Here is a 19,949-nt window from a genome sequence, read left to right on the forward strand (position 1 = left end):
CCGGGAGGTGACGACACAGCCCCTCGGCGCGGGGCGCTCACGGGGCCTGCGGGACGCCCCACGGAGCAGCCCGTGGCGGCGAAAACGTGTGCCATGAGGAGCGTGGAAAAGAAAGGGAGGAAAGCCCAAACGCCGTCGTAATTCGGAGAGGCAGGGGGCTTTACACATGCCGTCTCAGGTCGCTTGCTGACGGGGGGTGGGGGAGCTCGGCCTGTGTCCTCGCAGGTCGGGTCGTGACATCGGAGCCCTTGCACACGCAGATGAGGCCGGGTAACAAGAAAGAGGCATTCCGGAGCACGCAAAGGGGTGAAATGAGTTGGACGTTTTCTGTGTGACTGAAATAATACCTAACGTGGGTTAAAAAAAAAAAATCAATCAAACAAAAACCCTGTAAAATTTTGTAGCTGTCAGTGTGTCCTTGCAAGATGAAAAAACTGCAGAAAGTACACAATCTTTTTGGTACAATTTTCAAAAGACATGTTACATTTCTCCCATTTTCTAAATAGAGGCAAAAAACGTATTAGATACTTGATCTGTCATGATACCACATTGTTGATAATATTCATAGCTTTTACAAATCAAAAAATATAACCTCTAATACTGGTCCCTTGTTCGCTTATTGTTTCAGAATGTTTTATTCTGGTTTCGGGTGGTATTTTTGAATGGTGTTTGTTTTTATTGGTGCTAGTAAATAAGGACAAGCAAACAAAACCAAATGGCAGATTGTCATTTGAATAATCTGTGGTGATGCACGGGGAAAACAACAATTCTCGTTCCAAATCCTGTGATATCTATCCACTAAAGGTGACGTATGCAGCAGTAGTAGTAGCATAATTTTCCTCCTCTACCCTACTGTAGCTGGGAATGCTGGTTAAGAAGCCTTGTCTTCCCATGAAAATAACTGAGCACTGTGTGAATGGAAATACAAAACAAAGATGTCATCAGCCTTGAGTCAGTTTTCGAATCAGAAACATACATGGAATTGCTGGACTTAGTTGTCCGATCCAGCTCTCTTCCTATAGTGCTGTTTAGCAAGCTGTGTGGAAGGAGATGTGCACTCAAGTCTCTCAGCTACAGGTTAAAGTCTAGGAACAGGGCTTGAGTAACATGATCTGTTTTTTTGTCTAGTTTTTCAAATAAACAGCTGCATAGATTAGAATTAAGTACTTTTTAATGTTGATAATTCTGTGTTCTCTTGCTTGTGTGGTATGATGATGCTTTTTCACTAAGACTGTTGGTTGTGACAGGTTTTGTTTTTTTAAAAAAGCTTATGGGATGTATCTAACAATCTGAGGTTTGCAAGTTGAAGCTAAGGCTTATGATCCACAGTACGCTGACACTAAAAGAGTGTTTTTGCTACCTAAAATATAGATGGTATTATTATTGAGCCCCTTATTATGGGTGTTCTTAATCATATGATCAGATAATATCTTTCCTTCCTGCAGAACTAGTGCTGCAGTGATTGCAGAAGTTGGTTACACAGGAAAAGAGAATTGAAGTGATTGAGCACCTGTAAACCTGGTGGCTTTTCAATTTTCAGGAGCTCAGATCTTCAACAAAAATGGTACTGATGTTCTTAATTTTAGTAGTTTCTTTAATATGTTTTATAAGAACACGATTGAGGTAGGCTTCACACGTTTTATTTCAGTGTGCAGCCAAATATGTAAGGGTTTTCCTGTAATACAGGGGGTGCCAAAGGACACTTCCACTTTCTACTCTTATTATTGGTTCTTATTCTGCACTTTTCGTGGTTCCTCAAAACCAATGCCTGTTTGCCATCTGCAACAAAGCAGGTATTAGTGGCAGGATTAAAATGTGCTGAAAGAAGTCCATATATAATAAAGGAAGAGAGGAAAGAATTATCCTTCCCGGCCCTCCCCCCCCACCCCCCAAAAAATCACAGAATTGCAGAATGTTTGAGATTGGAAGGGCTCTCTGGAGGTTGTCTTGTCCAGCTCCCCCTAATCATCATTGATTTAGTAATACTTGCCATGAAGATTGCTGCAGCACCTGTTGCTCATGTGTTAGCAATTTGCAGCTTTCTTACTATCTAGATATTGCATATGCAAATTTAAAAGCATTTTGTCATTCAGCAGTTTGTGAGTTTAGAGTGGAGTTGTGAAGGAGCCTTATCGTTCTACATTTGTTAGCCAGGGAAAAATTTTACATAGATATGAGTCTTTAAGGTCTGAGAACAACAAGAAGAGGAAAACCCAACTGCGTTTTGCAACTCTTTTGGTATATAAATGACTTCTTATGTTTGCAAAAGATTTTTGTTACTGGTGTATCCTCTGTCTTCAACATGCATTGCTCTTCTCCAAGGCTGTAGAATAAAATTAGAAGGAGGGAATGGGGAAGGAAGATAAATCTTTTATGTTGTTCTTCAGATTACGTGGTGCCTGGTGTAGGATATGAAATGGAATGCTATCTGCTGAGAGATGAGTTTATCATTTGGAGCCTTGAATTTTTGTCAGTTCCATATTGTGGTGTTGTTTTTTGTGACTGCGGATGGTGGAATGTGTTTATTTCATAATATACATGCCCTAAAGTAAAACAAGTTTCTGGATAATAGCATTATCCTTTACAAAGACAGGAATGAGACACTGTGCCTAGGAGTCTGCCACACAGTGTTGGGATCATTTGCTCTTACTGTCAAGGTCTTCCCCAGTGAACTGAAACTTGTGTTGCATCTTCATATGTGCTGTTATGTGTTTTTACAGGTGAGAGGTTTCTTGTTGAACGGCACCTTTTATGGCAAGATTTTTCTGTGCACTGCTCTGCTATGATAATAGCAGGTATCCTTCAGTGTTACTTCGTTTTCCTCAGTTAGACTTGTAGACAAGTGTATAAAACAATGGTTGCGCTATGCAAGTTCCCAATAGTGTTCCTGTCACACTCTCTGTGGTTATAAGGGGATCACCTCCATGACAAGGGTTTGAATCTTGAGGTTTTTTGATGCAATATATTAACAGAGTTTAGATATTACTGACACAGACTTGTATAAGGAGTTTTTCAGGTGTTTTTTGGTTTTGGCTTTTAGTATGATTGACTGAAATGCCTTTAATAATTAATGAGCGGTCTGACTGAGTCTTCTGTCTAAGTATCTGCAATACCCATCCAACAGGTTTGTTTATTAAAATACACCCAAGAAGCATGAAGGAAAGCTTACAAAGTCTATGTTGAGTTTAGTAGCCCCACTGAATATGACGTTCTTCATCTCGCTTCAATATATTAACAGAGTTTAGATATTACTGACACAGACTTGTATAAGGAGTTTTTCAGGTGTTTTTTGGTTTTGGCTTTTAGTATGATTGACTGAAATGCCTTTAATAATTAATGAGCGGTCTGACTGAGTCTTCTGTCTAAGTATCTGCAATACCCATCCAACAGGTTTGTTTATTAAAATACACCCAAGAAGCATGAAGGAAAGCTTACAAAGTCTATGTTGAGTTTAGTAGCCCCACTGAATATGACGTTCTTCATCTCGCTTAGATATTAACTCGTAAGTTTTCCAATGATAACACGTAGTTTAGCTTAAAAATTTTGTTCTTGGTTTGAATCTTATTTGCTGTTTTCACCAAGAAAACGGTAAGAGATTTAGAAGTGTTTGGTATGGCAGAAACCCAAATTGTTTTCAGTTTGTGTCGTTAGTTAATGTTTTAATGTTCTGTTTGAACTTAGACCTTCTTTTCTTTTGCTCACCTGAAGCAATAGATGTAAAAATACAAAGATTTCAATAAAAGAAAATTGCAGTATATTTTATGACAATTTTTTTTCACCTCATAGTTGGGAAATGATTCTAAAACACATACGAAGATCAGCTTTACAGAGAATAGCATACTAATTGTATGGATATCAGGAATCAGCTGATCCTGCCATAAACAGGGCTATCCTACATCAACTGGTACAACTGCTCGTAGCGAAAGAAGTAGAATTTTTTTGGTTGTTTTTGGTTTTGTCTATTCCACTTTTATGTCACTTTAGTTTTGTCAAAGTTACCCAGTTCTTTTAGCCAGCCAAAGAACACAATATGTGTAGTTTTCCTAGAATAAGTATAAACCAGCTTGTCTCTTTGCTTGTACTGAAGATTTTACAGTGCATTCGATGTGACTGACTTTATTGGCCTGTGTAGTATGTGAGAAAATTGCAAACCACAGTGTAGACATAACAATCTACATTGTTCTAAATGGATCTGTGATGAATCTGAAGGCTTACAGGAAATGTTAGCATAATGTCTGTCTTAAAGAAAATGCTGCACCTAGTGAAAGAAGGGGTCTGAAAAAGGACAAGTAGTAAAGCAGAACTGCTTGAGACAGCAGAAGAGAATGAGGAGAGAGCAATTTAGAGTTTCATTATAGTCCTGTATTTCTCAAATTTCCTCATGTTTGAAATTTAATACTTTTTGTATTGAAATGAAGTCTTGAACAGTTTCGTCTGTGTGAATGTGTTGGTAGTGTTCTGATGAGCACAACAGAACCAGTAAATGCCTTTTTCAACAAAAATAAAAAACTTTCTTCTGTTTTTGTTAGTAGCTTCATGTGTCATATTGCGTTTTAAGCTTCTGTAACAGAACATCTTCCAAAAAGCCAAACTGAAGTTGCTGTGGTGCTTTATGATATATAAAGGTATTTTGGAGATAAACCAGCAATAATATATTTACTGGTAAAATTCTAAAGCATTACATTTATTAAGATTTAATATTAAATTTTGCGTAACATCTTAGAAAGATCTCTTAAGCTTTTCAGTAGCATTTGGGTTAAACTCACAGAATTTGACTTCTAGTTTTTGGTTTGTTTTACATTATTTTTATGAAGTTAGTATAAATCTGGATACTGATTCTGCAGACGTTTTATTTGTACAGATAAAGTTCTGCTGAAGCTTTGTTGAAGTCAGACAACTCTATGTATACATTATAAAAATTAATGCATTTGCTGAATCAACAGGAATTAATCAGCATTTTACTTGTATAGTATGTGATAATTTTCTTTAAAATATTCTCAGAATAGTTTTACTGGGAAATAAGTTTCAGAATGAAAATGGTGTTTAAGATTTTTTCACGTTCAAGTAGTTGGTATGCTAGTTTGAGGGATTTTCAGAAAAAAAGGTATTTAAATAAGCCTGTGAGGAATAAAATTGTGTCTTATGTTGAGATGATTATGGAGAGTGTAAGAATCAAAACAAAGGACATAGTTATGCTTTTGTGTTTGGTTTTTTTTTCTTTAATTTGGTATTTTTCCTGCCGAAGCCTTGGTGGGTTTTCTTTATATCAAAGGAGTATAAATGTGGGATTTCTTCAAGAAAATGGGCATATTCTGGGCAATCCAGAATCTTCTTTTGAGTTAGCAAAACTATAATTCTAAAGTTCGCTTAAAGTCTGCTTTTAAAAGTTTGCTTTAGTAGCTAACAGAACCTCGGTTCTCAGGTAGCAAAAGTGCAGTTTTTATAAAGCTCTTTGTTTGAAATTACTTATCAGAGCTCTGCAGCTCAGCTATCAAAACTTTAATTAGCAAGGATCCTTGTTTAAAAAACTGCTGAGAACTAAGAATTCTGAGCCAAGGTCAAATGACTTATTAATTTTGTGCAGGTGTTTTGAACAAGTTTTCTAAGTGAGGTAATTAAAGGGAGGGCTTTGCCTTAACCTAATACATAATTAATGACAAGTAACGAATCGTGCTGCCTAAAAATGACGTAACCGATTACTAATGAATTAACTTTTTTAACCAGTGACAAATCATAATGTTTAGATATGATGTAATGGTGTTTACTAATGAATTAGCTATGGTATAAAAATAGAGGTATCTGGGAATAAATTGGACACCAGTTGATATCATACTGGTTCGTGTGGCTGTATTGTGTCTAAGCCCCCTGCGTAGTTTTTAACATATAGAAGTCTGTACTACATAACTTCTGGAGTGATAGATACTGGTGAAAGTGTATTTTATTTTCTGTTTTCTTCTACAAGCAGATTGGGCAAAGACGATTAGGTAATTTCTGATGAGACATTAATGGCATTATAAAGGCTTACATGAAGTGATTTCTTGCAAATCATGAGAATAATTGATAACAAGTAGTTACACAATGTATCTAGGTCTTGGCTGCTTTTGGGGAAAACCCAAGGTTCTCAGTCTGGTAGCTCCTGCAGAAGTTCTTATGTTCACCTCTGTGGAGCTGGTGCTAACTTGGGTTCAGATCTCTTCATCCTGTCCTCTCTTCATGAGAAGAAACCGGTGAGGAAAGTAAGAAAAGAACCCCAGCTTAGGCAGTGGTTTTTAATGCTTCCAGGCTCCCTGCATGAATGTATGAGCCTTGCTGTGTGCAGAATGTTTGCAGCACAGATTCAGTGGCAGCTCTGCCATGCAGCTTTGCCATGCAGCTTACCATATAGCTCGAAAATACCAGAGCTTTTATTTTCGCTGCTAAAGAAGTAGCCAACTTCTAGTTAGCTGATTCCAAGGAAGCAACCTTGGGATCCAGGTACCCAGAAATCTGGAAGTTATGTGGTTGCTTACTTCTGGAACAATTTTCGCGTTGTAGTTGCTCCCATCGCTGGGGATCTGAGAAAAATAATAATAATTCGTAAGTAGGTACCTGTAATTCACTTTAGTGACAAATCTCTTACATGTTGTTCAAATATCCTAATCAACTGCGTACCAAGGGCACTGTCCAAATGCTTGGATTTTATTGCACCTTGATCATATGCAGGCTGAGGCATGTTTTCAAAGTGAAAACAATTAACAAAAAAATACCTTTTTTTTTAAAATTACCACATGGTTTGCCAAATTAAAAGTTCTAATTTTTAATTTTTGAAAAGCTTAATGTACTAAAATTTCATAGCCTGCAAAATCAGAATGTCAGACATACTCAGGTCTTTGTAGTAACCTTCCCAAATACAAAAACAAATCCAAGAAGTCCTTTCCTTTATGTCTGTAGAGTCATGTTTCTTTACTGTGAATTTTGAATAAGTGAAGTTGACATGCTCTAATAGTCACAAATAATATAGGCTGGGAAATCTCAGACTAGGCAGAACAAAACTGAAAAGCTGTCTTCCGTTTCAAAATAAAATAAAAACCTCTTTTGCAGCATCTCTGGGTAATCTTCCTTCACACATTCCAAATAAACTTACGGGATATCTCTGAAACCACTGTATTATATAGATCTTTTGTGCATGATTAAAATTTTCTCATTTAAACGTGGGTACAGAATTGTAGTATCGGACAGCAAGGGATATTCTTGTGGGAATCTAGCATTTTATACAGGTCTGTTTCCTTTTTAGTTCTATAGTGTCATGATGTGTAACAAACTGTTGAAACTGCAGTTACCTCTAGCTAAAACTCTCTTACATTATTGTATCACTCCTTTTTCCTTTTGAACTTGATCCCTTGTGTGTCCCCTGTGTCCCATTCCCTGCAGCGATCCCAGCTGGCTCTGGTGGAGATTGGTTTGCTGTGAATATCCTTACTCCAAAATGAGTACCAGAAGCTTCTCAGAAGCCGTGGCAACTGACCACTTGCTTTCACCAGGAATAGGGGCCTTTTGTCTGAACTGAATACCTTGCCCTCAGGTAACTTCCCCTCTCCCACCTTTGTAGAGTAAGTGTAAGAGGTGGTATGCATTTATATAGATTTGGGAGAGAAATGAGCTCTATAAAATGTTAATTGGGTCTCCTGTCCTGTTTGTTTTTGTAACTTACAGTTCTGCAAAGAACAAGTGTTTGCTATGCAGCTGTGTGGGTTTGGTGATTTTTTCTTTTTTTTAAGTGCTAAACTAAATTTGCAAAACTGGTTTGTGAAGTAAATCATCAATCCCATTATAAGCATACCTTTAAGTGTATTTTCCAAATGTATTTTTCTAGGTGTTTCTCAATATCTTCAGGCTATTTGACATTTGCTGTTTATCATTTACATCTACTTAATTCCTTTTTGTAACTTGATGTTTATTACCTCTGTATGGATAGCTGTTTGAAGGATTGGTCAGCTTTTTACCTAGCTTACATAAGAGAATAGTTGTGGGATTTTTTTTTTTAATTTAAATACTTCTTGTAGTTAATGTCTTACTGAAAAATTTTGTTTCATTGTGAGATCTGATCAGTTAGTGTTAAAAAGATATCTGCTAATGTCACATAACTGATGTGCTTCCGAAAGGCAGAAGTTGTCAAGTTTTTACACTGCACTGTTATTTCTTGATTTTAAATTTATAAAATTACTTTGCATCAAGTGGCTTTTCTTCGCATTAGGTACTAAATGTTGTATTTTGAGTGGAATTCTCAAAATGTGTGGGGTTATTTTTTGGTGCTTGCAGTGTGGAAGTTGAGTATATCTTGCCACATGGTTTAGTATATTAAGGATTTTATGTTATCTTGTGCTCAACATGTGCATTAAGGTCTGTTGTGTACAGGATTGTAATGCTTGAAACAAGTTTTTGAGGTTTGATGATACTGACTGTTTCTACGCTTGTGTAAGTGATACGTGAAAAGTCTCTTGGAATAGAAAAGCTAATGTTGGTCTGTGTGAGGATTCGTTATAAATGAAAGAAAAATTGCTTGAGCAATATTCTGCTTAGAAGATAATTATCATTCATGTGGTGTAAGCTCCTCATTTATGCACGGTGCTTGGCTATGTCTGAGCAGATCTGCTGCATGACACATAATTAGATTGTAGCCATTGATGACAGCAGCTGTTTCAGTTCTGCCTGTACTCAAAGAACAACAATACAGTCTTTCCAAATAGAGAGAAAATAATTTCCTGTATGTATTATTAGAATTAACTAGGGGAAACTTTGTACAGTGTCAAGAGAGTTAGTGGGGAAAGTATTTGTGAAAGGATGGAACAGGTCTTAGAGTGAGCGGATGAGTGTACTAAGCTGTCTTTAGGAAGTCAGATGGGGTAGAATCCGTGCTGAAGTCCTTCTGTGTTATGGTGAAATGGAAGCAATTATTTGGAAAGCATCAGCAAAGCAGATGTACTGTTCAGAGCTCCGCTCCTTAGGATGGGAGAGGTAAGAGGGGTGGTGTGACACTGCACCAGACGTGTTACACAAGTATGGGCTGGTTGTTGAGTCAGGATCCTAATTAGTGATTTCCCGGGAAAGGAAGATACATCTTTAGACTGTGGTAAGCCAGAAGGCCTGATGAGTGTTTGGTGGTTCAGGTCCTGTATAGGAGCCTGAAAAGTCCCATCTGAACCTGCAGGGTTTTAGATAGTGTTTTGGACTTGTCTAGTGTGCTCTATCTCGTGGCCATCTGTGAGCAGTAGGTCCAGGCTGGGTGTGTAAACAGAGGAGATGCCCTGTCCTGCTCCAGAGGATTAGCTGCCATCTAAATAGATCTAAGCGTCTTGGTACTTCGGATTTAGCTAATGATGGGCTGTCACCCCATGGAAAAGTATACCAGTGCTCCTAAACTCAATATTTGCAGGTCATGTTTTGTTCCTGAGATACTGGTATTTCTTATGGCTACAGGCAAGAAAATATGAGAGGAAGTTCTTATGTTGCCTGTAGCATGCTATTTGCTGTGACTTTTTTTCCCCTTATTATTTAAAGGTGGGAGGAATTTAGCTCTTTTTTTCCATCCAGATCAAACCGGTTATCAAAAATCAGCTTTGATTTGTGGTGTTACAGTGGATGAGAGGAACTTGCTCATAACAGTGTGCTCTGGTGATCCCAATGCTTTGTTTCTGTGGCAGATTTGACAAAGTCAGTTGTTTTTCTTTCATTTAAGCATGAAGTCTTAAAATTTGAAGTGATACAATGAGCATAATGATAGCAGACCTCCTTCTCTCTGTTACTTAGTCATGGGAGGCCAACACCATCCTCAGAAACTCAGCTGAGAAAAGACTGGTTTTCTTGCTTCAGTATAGAGTTTTAGTGATCTAATAGCATGGTTCAGCCAGATGAAACAGGAAAAAATCCAGTTACCACGTTGTTACATTTCTGCCCTTTTATTATTGATACAGTTGCCAGTGCTTGGAACTCCATGCTGCCCTTTGCCAGAGCTTGGTTGTTTTGTACCATGCATCTTTTTAGAGAGTTCCAGTTCATAATGAGGATATAAGCAAAACATGTGGCACATATTATGATTTAATAGTCTGTCATGATTAGAGCATACATGTAGGATGAAGTCGCTGAAGCAATTTTATTTAAAGAGCAGGAGAGGCGTAAGATAGAACCAGGTGGAAGAGATTGTGTATTCAGTAGATGTGGAGAACAGCTGAGAATCCCAGACTTCTGTTATTTCTGTGTTAAATCCAGAGATTGGAGTTTCTGTGAATGAACTTGACAAGGCATCTGGTATTCTGTCCAAACTTTTGTTGAACACTGCTCTAAGCTTCATGTGGTTTGTGGCCATCATTATACAAACCATGAGGATGAATGCTTGTGCTTTCAGAGAAATGTTTTCCCTTGTCTTTTCTACTGGGTTGGTTTTTTTTTTTTGGTTGTTTTTTGTTTCTAGTTTCATTTCTTGGCTACCTTCTCTGAAAGCATGGTGAAATGCTCCATTCAGAGCTCCAAGCCTGCATTGTCACAAACAAAGCTTTAGAAATAAAGTATTTTGGGCAAGGAAATAAGTGCATCTTCTGTGTAGATTTTTAGTTGTTTTAGTGAGAAGAGAGCTGAAAGAATTATTGTGGTCCTGACAAAATAGAATGATTGCAACTTATTGCTTTACATATGATTCTTACTACTGTGCTGTTACTGTGTAGTCTTTTATGATCTTCTCTAAACTCTCAGTCTGTACTCTGTAAATTAAACCATCTATCTAACTGCATGGTAATATTTAGTGCATGTGCGTGTGTGTATATATATACGTGCCCAAGGGAGCTATGTTAGGCTGCTTGTGCTATTGCTAACTTTATATTTGTGGGTTCTTGCTTTTAAGGGGTGAAATATTTCATTATATTAATCTACCATATAGAGTTGAATATTAAAACTGAAATGAAATTCATGCTATCAGATATAGTAATTCAAACCTCAAACTGTATGTTTTGAGAAAGCAAGGGCTTGAAACTTAATCTGTGAAAACAGTTCTGCTGAGAATATCTTGTGATATTAGCAAACCAAGTATGTATTTCCTCAATAACAGTTATGTCTTACTGCCACAGCAAAACAGTGTAATAGAAGGCTTTGGTTAACTCAACCATGTATTTTATTTCCGTTCCTCTTGCCTTTACCTTTTTTCTTTGCAATATTTCCCTTCCCCCATGACACAGCAATGTGCCTTCACAACCCAGAAAGCAAACCATATCCTGGGCTGCATCAGAAGTGTGACCAGCAAGCAGGTTGAGGGAGCTGATTCTCTCCCTCTATTCTGCTCTCATGAGACCCACCAGGAGTACTGTGTTCAACTCTGGGGTCCCCAACACATGAGGGATGTGGACCTGTTTGAGTCAATCCAGAAGACAGCCATGAAGATGATCAGAGGGCTGGAGCACCTTCCTGGTGAGGACAGGCTGACAGAGCTAGGGTTGTTCAGCTTGGAGAAGGCTTTGGGGAGACCTTGTATCAGCCCTTCCGATATCTAAAGAGGGCCTACAAGAAAGCTGGAGGGGCACTTTTTACAAGGGCGTGTAGTGATAGGAGAAGGGGTAATGAATTTAAACTGGAATAGGATAGCTTTAGGTCAGATATTAGGAAGAAATTCTTCACTGTGAAGGTCGTGGGACACCGGAACAGGTTGCCCAGAGGGATTGTGGATGTCTCTCTCCTCCCTGGAAGTGTTCAAGTTCAGCTTGGATGGGACTTTGAGCAGCCTGGTCTAGTGGAAGGTGTCCTTGCCCATGGCAAGGGGTTTGGAACTAGATGATCTTTAAGGTTCCTTCCAACCCAAACCGTTCTATGATTCCCTTTTTCTTTTCTCTTTTTTGCTTTATTCACTTCTTGTCTTGGGTACTAACACTTGGTCTGTTCCCTAGAAAAGGAACATAAATCATGAGTTCATGGGATGTTGTGCAGGGAAATGGCCCTGTTGAGGCTTCTGCTCCCAGTTTGACCCAGTTTTTAAGGAGTAATTAACACGTTCTATGGAATGAACAGCTGGGTGAAAAACAAATGGGGAGCTGTTTGCTTGAGAAGTCAGCAAGAAGAATGTGTGCATACCATTAAGTTGGTAACATTTTTAGTTCTGAGTAGTTATATGAAAAGCTCATAGAGAATTTTTAAATGGTTTTCCTTGATCAAAGATTTCTAACCCCAAAACATCATGACACCAAAGATTTCTAATTGCTACATATTTGAAAATTACATGGCTCTACCCTGACTTTATAGGAAGTACCTCTCTGCTTTACATAAAAATTGTATCATAAATATGTTGGCCTAATAAGTTCTCAATGTTCAAGCAAGTAAGTATTTTAGGTTACGGTACTTACAAAGAGACACAGTAGTTCTTTAGCTGTAGAGATAACTTGCCAGCCTCCAAAGCTGTGCTGTCTACTTGGATTTTGGCTGGCAATAAATATTAGAAAACTGTTCTAACACCAGAATATTTATAATATTAACATTTAATTTAATAATAAAACTAAAAGTTATGAGTATTAAAATTTTAAATGGCAGATTTTATTTGGGTAACAATTTTGTCGATGATTATACCAATTCATGGCAAGTTCATTAGAACTTGCACCAGACACATATCAGCGTGTCTGTGGTACATCTTCTCCTCGAGTCTCTGTTGACTGCATGCAAAGCACAGCAGAAAGAAAAGTCAAAGCACTCCGGCTCAGTGGGCCATGTCCTGGTTTGATGTACCGTGTCCTAGAACAGTACCATTTAGAGAGTTGTGGTTGCCCTAAGGCTTTTTTATGTTTTTAATTCAAAATGCTGTTCTTTTTGTCCTTTGGCTTTTCTTTTATGCATGAAGATCTGGATTCTTGTAAGTTCTGACTAATGGGTATGATGCCATTGTGTTTTGCAGGGCTAGCTGCCCAAATAGTTCAACTTCTGATTTTTTTTTTTTTTTAAGTTAGAGGCAATTGTATAAAACTAAAAGGTTTTCTTCTTATATCAAGTAGTATGATATCAAGGGTTAGGGCTGGGCTGGCCCCTAGACAGATGACAGATGCGGTGCTTGCTGCCCAAATATTTCAACTTCTATTTTTTTTTTTTTTTAAGTTAGAGGCAATTGTATAAAACTAAAAGGTTTTCTTCTTATATCAAGTAGTATGATATCAAGGGTTAGGGCTGGGCTGGCCCCTAGACAGATGACAGATGCTCTCTGTTAACCCCTTTCCTTTCCCAAGGGGGAAGAGAAAGCTAATAAGGGAGACAATAAAGGAGAGAGTCCAGGGAAGTCCCGGACTGGGCTCAGTGGCAGATGGGAGCTGGATTCTGGAACTGGATTCAGGAATGCACGGATTGGGATTAAAGGCAGGACGGACAACGTCCTCCTCAGACACCAGCCACTGAAGAGGAGGAACAGGAGAGAGTGAGACTCTCATGACCCCTCAGCTTTATACCAAATACGACGTCTATGGGATGGAACAACTTGTTGGTCAGTTTAGGTCACCTGTCCTGTCCGCTCCTCCCCACAGGTGCAGCCTCTAACTTACTGCCCCCCACTGTGGCACACAGGATTTAGCAGTGACCTTGGTCTGCACAGGAGCGAGTACAAGCAAGAGCCTTTCTGCAGACCAGTCCCTGGCAGTGACTGTAAACATCCAGCGCTGTCACTTCTCGAAGCAGACGCTGTCTGCAAAAACATGCCGTTAGCTTCAGAAGGTGCAGCTGCTTAGAAGAGGCTGAGCTGGCAAGTAAAATCTCTGAACAGAATGAGTTCTGTCCTAACTCACCCCAGGACATATGAAATGGTTCTGAACAGACAAACAAAAGTGTATTCTGTGGAACAACTGGGTTTGGAGGGAGCAGGAAACTGGCACCGAAATACAAAGCACTGGCATCCTCAGTGGAAAATTTGCTCTGGACAAAACAGATAGACAAAGCAGAGGTGGTGGTTGTATATTATGGAATTACTATTGATTTGAGAGAAACACCACAATCTCAGCATTCACTTGTCAGTCACATTCCACCTATGGAAGTAGAACAAATAGATCCTGCTAGAGGTATCAACACCTGAAATATCTTCTCACAGCTCACCTGTTTCTTTCTGTGACTCTTGAAATTAAGGGTGTAGTCTTATAAGTGGAGATCCTCTGTTGTTGGTCTGTACTGAATGAAGCAGCACTAGGAGCATTTTTCCTTTTGCTGACTGCAGGAGACATAAAATAAAAGCAACACTCTCAGAAGAACTAAAAAAATGTATGTAAAAATGAGGGCTGGGGAATGATGCTCCTTGTTCAGGTTGCTTTCCCTGTTCTGCTTCTCAGGGGAGACTGGCTCCTACTTTGTCTCTTTGAATGGTGTTGGAAGTAACTCAAGATTGGCTCTACTGTCTCTCTTCTCCTTCTTGATGGTATTTTGGTGTCTTTCTCACCGTGAAGTTTGGAAGCCCGTCCTTGTAGATCCTCTGGGTTTCACTGTGATGCATCTGCAGCTGAGACCAAGATGATGGTTAGATCTGTCTCCAAGCTGAGTGGCATTTCTGGTGTGCCATATCAACAGGGAACCCTGAGGGGTCTTCTTCCACAGAGTCTCAGGAGACTCTGCATGTGTGTAATGGCAGAATGTTTTGGCATTCACTGTATAAATGTGACTTTAACACTAATCTGTGATTCTTATGTTGACCCTCATCTGGTGAAGAGTGGGTGATGCTATGATGTGACCGAAAACATTCAATGGCTGCTTTTTTTTTTTTCCTAGGAATTTGAATTAGCTGAGTCAGATGATTTCTGAGGTAGGAGGCTTTATATTGTGCAGTTACTGATGGGATATTTTACTGAAGCAGGTTATTCAGCTCTTCTCATTACTTTTTCTAGTTAAAAGAAACAAAGAAGTGTTACCAAAACTGAAGTAATTATAAGTCCCCTATTCCCCTCATAATGTTTCTAACTGGAGCACTTAGAAGTACATTAGTTGTCATGGGAAATATATTTGTCAATAGCCTTAGCTTAATATATTTTTAGTAGTGAAATTATTGAAGTATATTACTAATGAATCAAAGCTTGTACCTTATGTATAATTTATGCCTTGTAAGCAATACAGAAACAATAGGCTGGGTGAATGCATTTCCAAAGCTTACCGTCACAAGAACGCAGAAAAACAGTTGGACTGAGTAAATGCCTGCCATGTCTCAAGCCAGGCTTGGAAACTTAAGAGGAAGATATTGCTAGCCTTGTCATCTTCCATCATCTCCCCTGAGTAGCTGACTTAATAAGGACCTTGTATTTCTGTTAGACATTGATCTCTTGAATGGGAAGGAAATGTTGGAGTTACACTTCTTGGGGCATTGCTACAGGGTGATGTTCTATGGTTGTGGACAGACAAATCCTTTTGTTTTCTGCCTGCAGAGTATCACCATGGGGAGATTTTGGTGGGAGGAGTTGGAAAGCGTAATGCAAACAGTAGTGTTTTCTGTAGACCCAGTTCATGAGCAGAAACAATTCTGCATGGCAGAATGCAAGTCTGGTTAAGTATAGCCTGTTCTTCAGCTTGTGGCAGATACGATGCTACAGCTGTGGATTTGTCAGTAGAGTACCCATGACTCTTGTCGTGTTATCTCACAAGGGTGTGTTTGTCACAGTCACATAGATTGTTCTGTTGTATCGGTAAATCATAGCGCCTTTGAAGTATAATGAAGTTTATTGCATAGGTACTCTTGTGAATAGTTACATTTTTCAGCCCTTGTGTATCAGATTAACCTTGCAAGTTTTCATCCAGTGTTTTGTATACACCATTCTGCTCTGTGTGTAAATATGTGTACATATATTTATGTTATTAAATTTTATGATTAAACCTCATGAATATTGTAAATAAAACTCTTCAAGATTTTAACTGTAAATATATATAGAAAGGTACTATTTATAAGGAGTAGCTTTTTGTTACTCATCCTGAATGAACTCTAAGCCACTCCTGCTTGCTCTAAGAATGACAGTATAAGTTGCAGAGGGTTTGGATTGTTGTTTTTCTCCTTTTGAAAAACTGAAGAAAAGTGAAATAGATTCACTTCTACCTTATATAGTTTAATATAAGTAGTTAAATACTTTGAATCAAGTATTTGTTCCTCTGTGTGATTGACAAGTTAGATACCACATATTTAATTTTGTTTATGTGTTTGTAAATGGAGTTGATGAGATGAAAGAATGTAGAGGGACGAAGCAGTGCCATGGTACTATTTCTTTTCAGGGTGAAATTGTATCTAGGAACCAAAGATTATTTCCTCACCCCCAGACCACTGCTTTAAGTTAAATTGTCATCTATCTAGCTCGGATTGCTTTATGTGCATTTACTTAAGGTGCGTGTTTGTTTTTAGGTTCACTAAAAATCTATCACCTGACAAGATCAACCTGAGCACTTTAAAGGGAGAAGGTCAGCTGACCAATTTAGAGCTGGATCAAGAGGTGCTTCAGAACATGCTGGATCTTCCAACGTGGCTTGCTATAAACAAGGTCTTTTGCAATAAAGCATCCATTAGGGTGAGTATTTTATTGTGCTGGAATGGTAATTAGCCAAATCTTTCTTTTTTTCCTTCTCTCTCCATAAACTTTCAACTTTTTCTCTAAAAACATTACCAAGTACTCACCGTAATATTCTATTAAAACAGAGATATTATTGGTAGTAATTTCTTACTAATTTTTGTTGCTCATGTGATAACATGAAATACATATGGAAATGATGAAAATAAGCAGTGGTTTTTAATTTTTTTTCTTTCTGAGTAGAACATATTCCTGTGTATTCTGAAATGGGGCTAGAGATAAAAGCTAGTATATGCCCATTTACTAGTAATTCGTCTACTGTAATTATTTATTAATCTCTCTTTTTTACACGTTTTCATATCTTTCTTTTTATTGCTTTCCCTCTTTTTCCTTTCCTATTTAAAAAAATATCTTTTGAGGGATTCTGGTCTTTTGGGGAAATGTGGGAATACTAAATCTGTTAGATTTGGGTGTGGTGGTTGCTAAGAATTGAAGCAATGTATATAATCTCCCCTAGATTATAATAATATGAGAGTAAAAGATGACACTGGCGCTTTTTTTTTTCTTTTTTGGCAGAAGTTAAGATCTGGTCAAACTTTGGCAACTTTTCAGTCTTTTTTTTTTTTCCCCTGATGGGAGATTGTCCGAATTTTTCTGAATGGAGTGAACTTGATGCTTTGCTGCAAGCGTCCAATTACTTATAGACCAGCAGAGCAAATGTGGATTTTCTTTCCTTTTAAAGGAAGGAATGTGGAAGACAGTGTTTCTTTTTCTCATGCTTGACAACTCCCTAATAAAGGAACAGATTCTATTTTGTCCCTCTGTTTTCTGCTCAGTTATAAGTAGATTTCAAAGTTCTGTTTTCAACACCTAAAATAAACGTGTGTGTGCATAAATTTATGATACAGTATTTTCAAATAAACTTGGTATTTTGAAAGTGGTATTTTGAGCTCAGGAGTTAAATAATTTATATACATAAACCACATTCTAAACATGCTTTATTTTACTGTATTTTTAATATTTGCTTTGCTTTAAAATAATATTTTTCTGTGCAGATACCCTGGACAAAATTGAAAACACATCCCATCTCTTTGGTGAGTTCTGAGATCAGCTCCTAAATATACTCTCTGTAACAGAATTTATCTCAAATATTTAGATAGTTTTCTTGACTGGACTCTAGAAATAATCGAAATATTAACGGGCCTCTACGAAGGTCCTTTAGGTAACAGCAGATCAAGACAAAGTGCCTTAATGTTTGGGGTTTTTTTTTGGTAGGTTTATTTTCTTAATCCTTGGTTTTGGGCATCATTACTATAATGGTTGTCTGTTAGTTACTTTCTATCAAGTTCTGCAGTTGTTACTTCTTAATTTGGATTCACCTAAAGGGTAATTATTTGTCCAGATAATCCTTTCAAAAGCTCCTGCCTGTCTTTTGGAGCTATCTTTTCTAAGGACTCTTCTATTTTACACCTGTACTCTACCCAATGATCAGTTACAGCAGGTTTGATAAACATAACATTTATAGGGTTTCCGTAACAGCCTAGGATTCAGCTTGGATATAAATAGGTTGTAAATGTGTGAATAGGACTCAACAACAATTATAAGTAATGCTAATTCTTGTGTTTGTTGCTCTTGCTAATTCTTGCTGTTTATTTTTAAGTATGCTAAGAAATGTGGTGGCACCAGCTTTGCTTGATGATGGCAAAACTTTCTTAATTGTGTTAACTTCGGAATGAATATTCCTTTAATTGTCATGCTTCCCAGTCTTGCAGGGAATTCCTGAATGTGTTTGTAATTCCTTAGTTCTGAATCAGACTTGTTGTTTTAAATACTTGATGCATTTGCTAGTGACCCAGTTGTAATGTACTAATGTCTGCACTGCTGCTTCCTGACACTCAGAGCTTAAAGTGTGGTAATGCTGAGGTGGGATGATGCAACCTCTTAACTGTAAGATGCAACTGCCAAATGAGGAAATCAGTTTAAGCTGTGCTATTCTTAAAGATTACATACCTTGACCTATGGCAGCAAGACTGGATTGTTTGCTTTGCTCCTATTGAACTTACATTAGCAATCTTTAAGATAACTTCCAAGGTCACCTTTTTTACATAAAACTTTGTGATAAGTGCATAACATTGATAACAAAAGTTCAGTCTTTTATTCTAGGCTGTACAACAGCTTTTTTGGCTTCTGAAGGAAGGTGAATTCAATGAGCAACTTCAGCCCTTTATTACATCACTGCTTCCACTAACTTGGTGGGAATATTTTTGCTACTGAGAGCTGGATTAAATTGGAATAGTGTCCTCTGCATAGCTTAGGAAGTAACTTAAACCCACTTGTCTAGCCAAAATACTTTCATTGAGCTGAGTTGCCCTATGTGAAAACCCACCTACAGAGTGGCAAATATTGTTATCTTTGCTTTATAATCAATTTCTGTTTTTATATTATAAACGATGTAATTTAGAGGAGTGCTCTGAGGACCCAAGGATGCTATACAGCAGTTTTTCCTCTATCACAGTACAGTAGTTGCCAGTGAGAAAAGAACAGACAGAGATCTATATCCAGGTGTACTTTGTTAACTGCAATTTATATTATGCAAACTCCTTAACTCACTGCCGTGCTGTTCTTTGCACTAGTCACATAGTGAAAGAAATTGTTCCGAAGGACTTAAGAAATCTTAAAAGAGTGGTCAAACGTCCAAAAATATTAGGATTACCAAGAGAAATCTGGGCCTCTCCCCACCATCCTCAAAATAAGGAATTGGTTTTCCTTCTTGTTTTTTTCCCCTGTTGTTGTTTTGCAAGGCCAGTTATTCATTGAGAAAGCCGAGAAAACAATTTTTAAATGTCCATATTTAGTGTTAACAGCTAACGCTTCCCTTTAAACATCAAAATGTAGTGAAGCATAAATAAATCCAGAGTAGAGAGTTGATGGATTTCTAGGTAGTAGTCGGGCCATTTCATGGATAAGAGTAGCACAGAAAAATGTTTGGTGGAGCAAGTGAATTATGAAGACAGGCACAATTAACACAATATGACAATGAAGTCCAGTGGGTAGGGCAAGTTGAATCCTGAAAAATGTAAAATTGAGGACAAAATTTTTTAGCATGGTTTGTCTGACCTAAGAGAGGGTAAAGGGAGGAATTCAGAAGGGGTGACGTAAAGTCAGAACTAGACAAGGAAGTAGTATTAGCTGTTGTATTTTGAATGAGTTTCCAATGGGACAAGATTTCGGAACTGTGAGCCTTAAATCAAAAGCCTTCCCAGGCTGTGTGATAAAAATAGGTCACAAACATTGTAATGTAAGTTAGGATATTCTTGAATTTATTAAGTTTGCTGGGAATAAGGTTTTACATTTGGGTTGTTACCATTCTGTTCAGCCCCTTGTTAGTATGTATTATTTATGATGTGTCATTCTGCTATTTAAATATAGCCTTCA

The 19,949-nt window shown here is 37.9% G+C and overlaps 1 protein-coding gene across 1 annotated transcript in view; it reads left to right on the plus strand.

Annotated features, from left to right (window-relative positions):
• The first annotated feature begins 8,920 nt into the window (after nucleotides 1-8,920).
• Nucleotides 8,921-19,949, plus strand: part of UHRF1BP1L (UHRF1 binding protein 1-like) — a 47,974-nt gene continuing 36,945 nt past the window's right edge. The window contains exons 1-3 of the mRNA XM_010131006.1: nucleotides 8,921-8,994; nucleotides 16,352-16,514; nucleotides 17,570-17,608. Of these exons, the coding sequence (XP_010129308.1) occupies nucleotides 8,921-8,994; nucleotides 16,352-16,514; nucleotides 17,570-17,608 (276 nt within the window). The remainder of the gene's footprint in view (nucleotides 8,995-16,351; nucleotides 16,515-17,569; nucleotides 17,609-19,949) is intronic.

The sequence above is a fragment of the Buceros rhinoceros genome, unplaced genomic scaffold (assembly GCF_000710305.1).
Source record: "Buceros rhinoceros silvestris isolate BGI_N320 unplaced genomic scaffold, ASM71030v1 scaffold6362, whole genome shotgun sequence".
NCBI lineage: Eukaryota > Metazoa > Chordata > Aves > Bucerotiformes > Bucerotidae > Buceros > Buceros rhinoceros.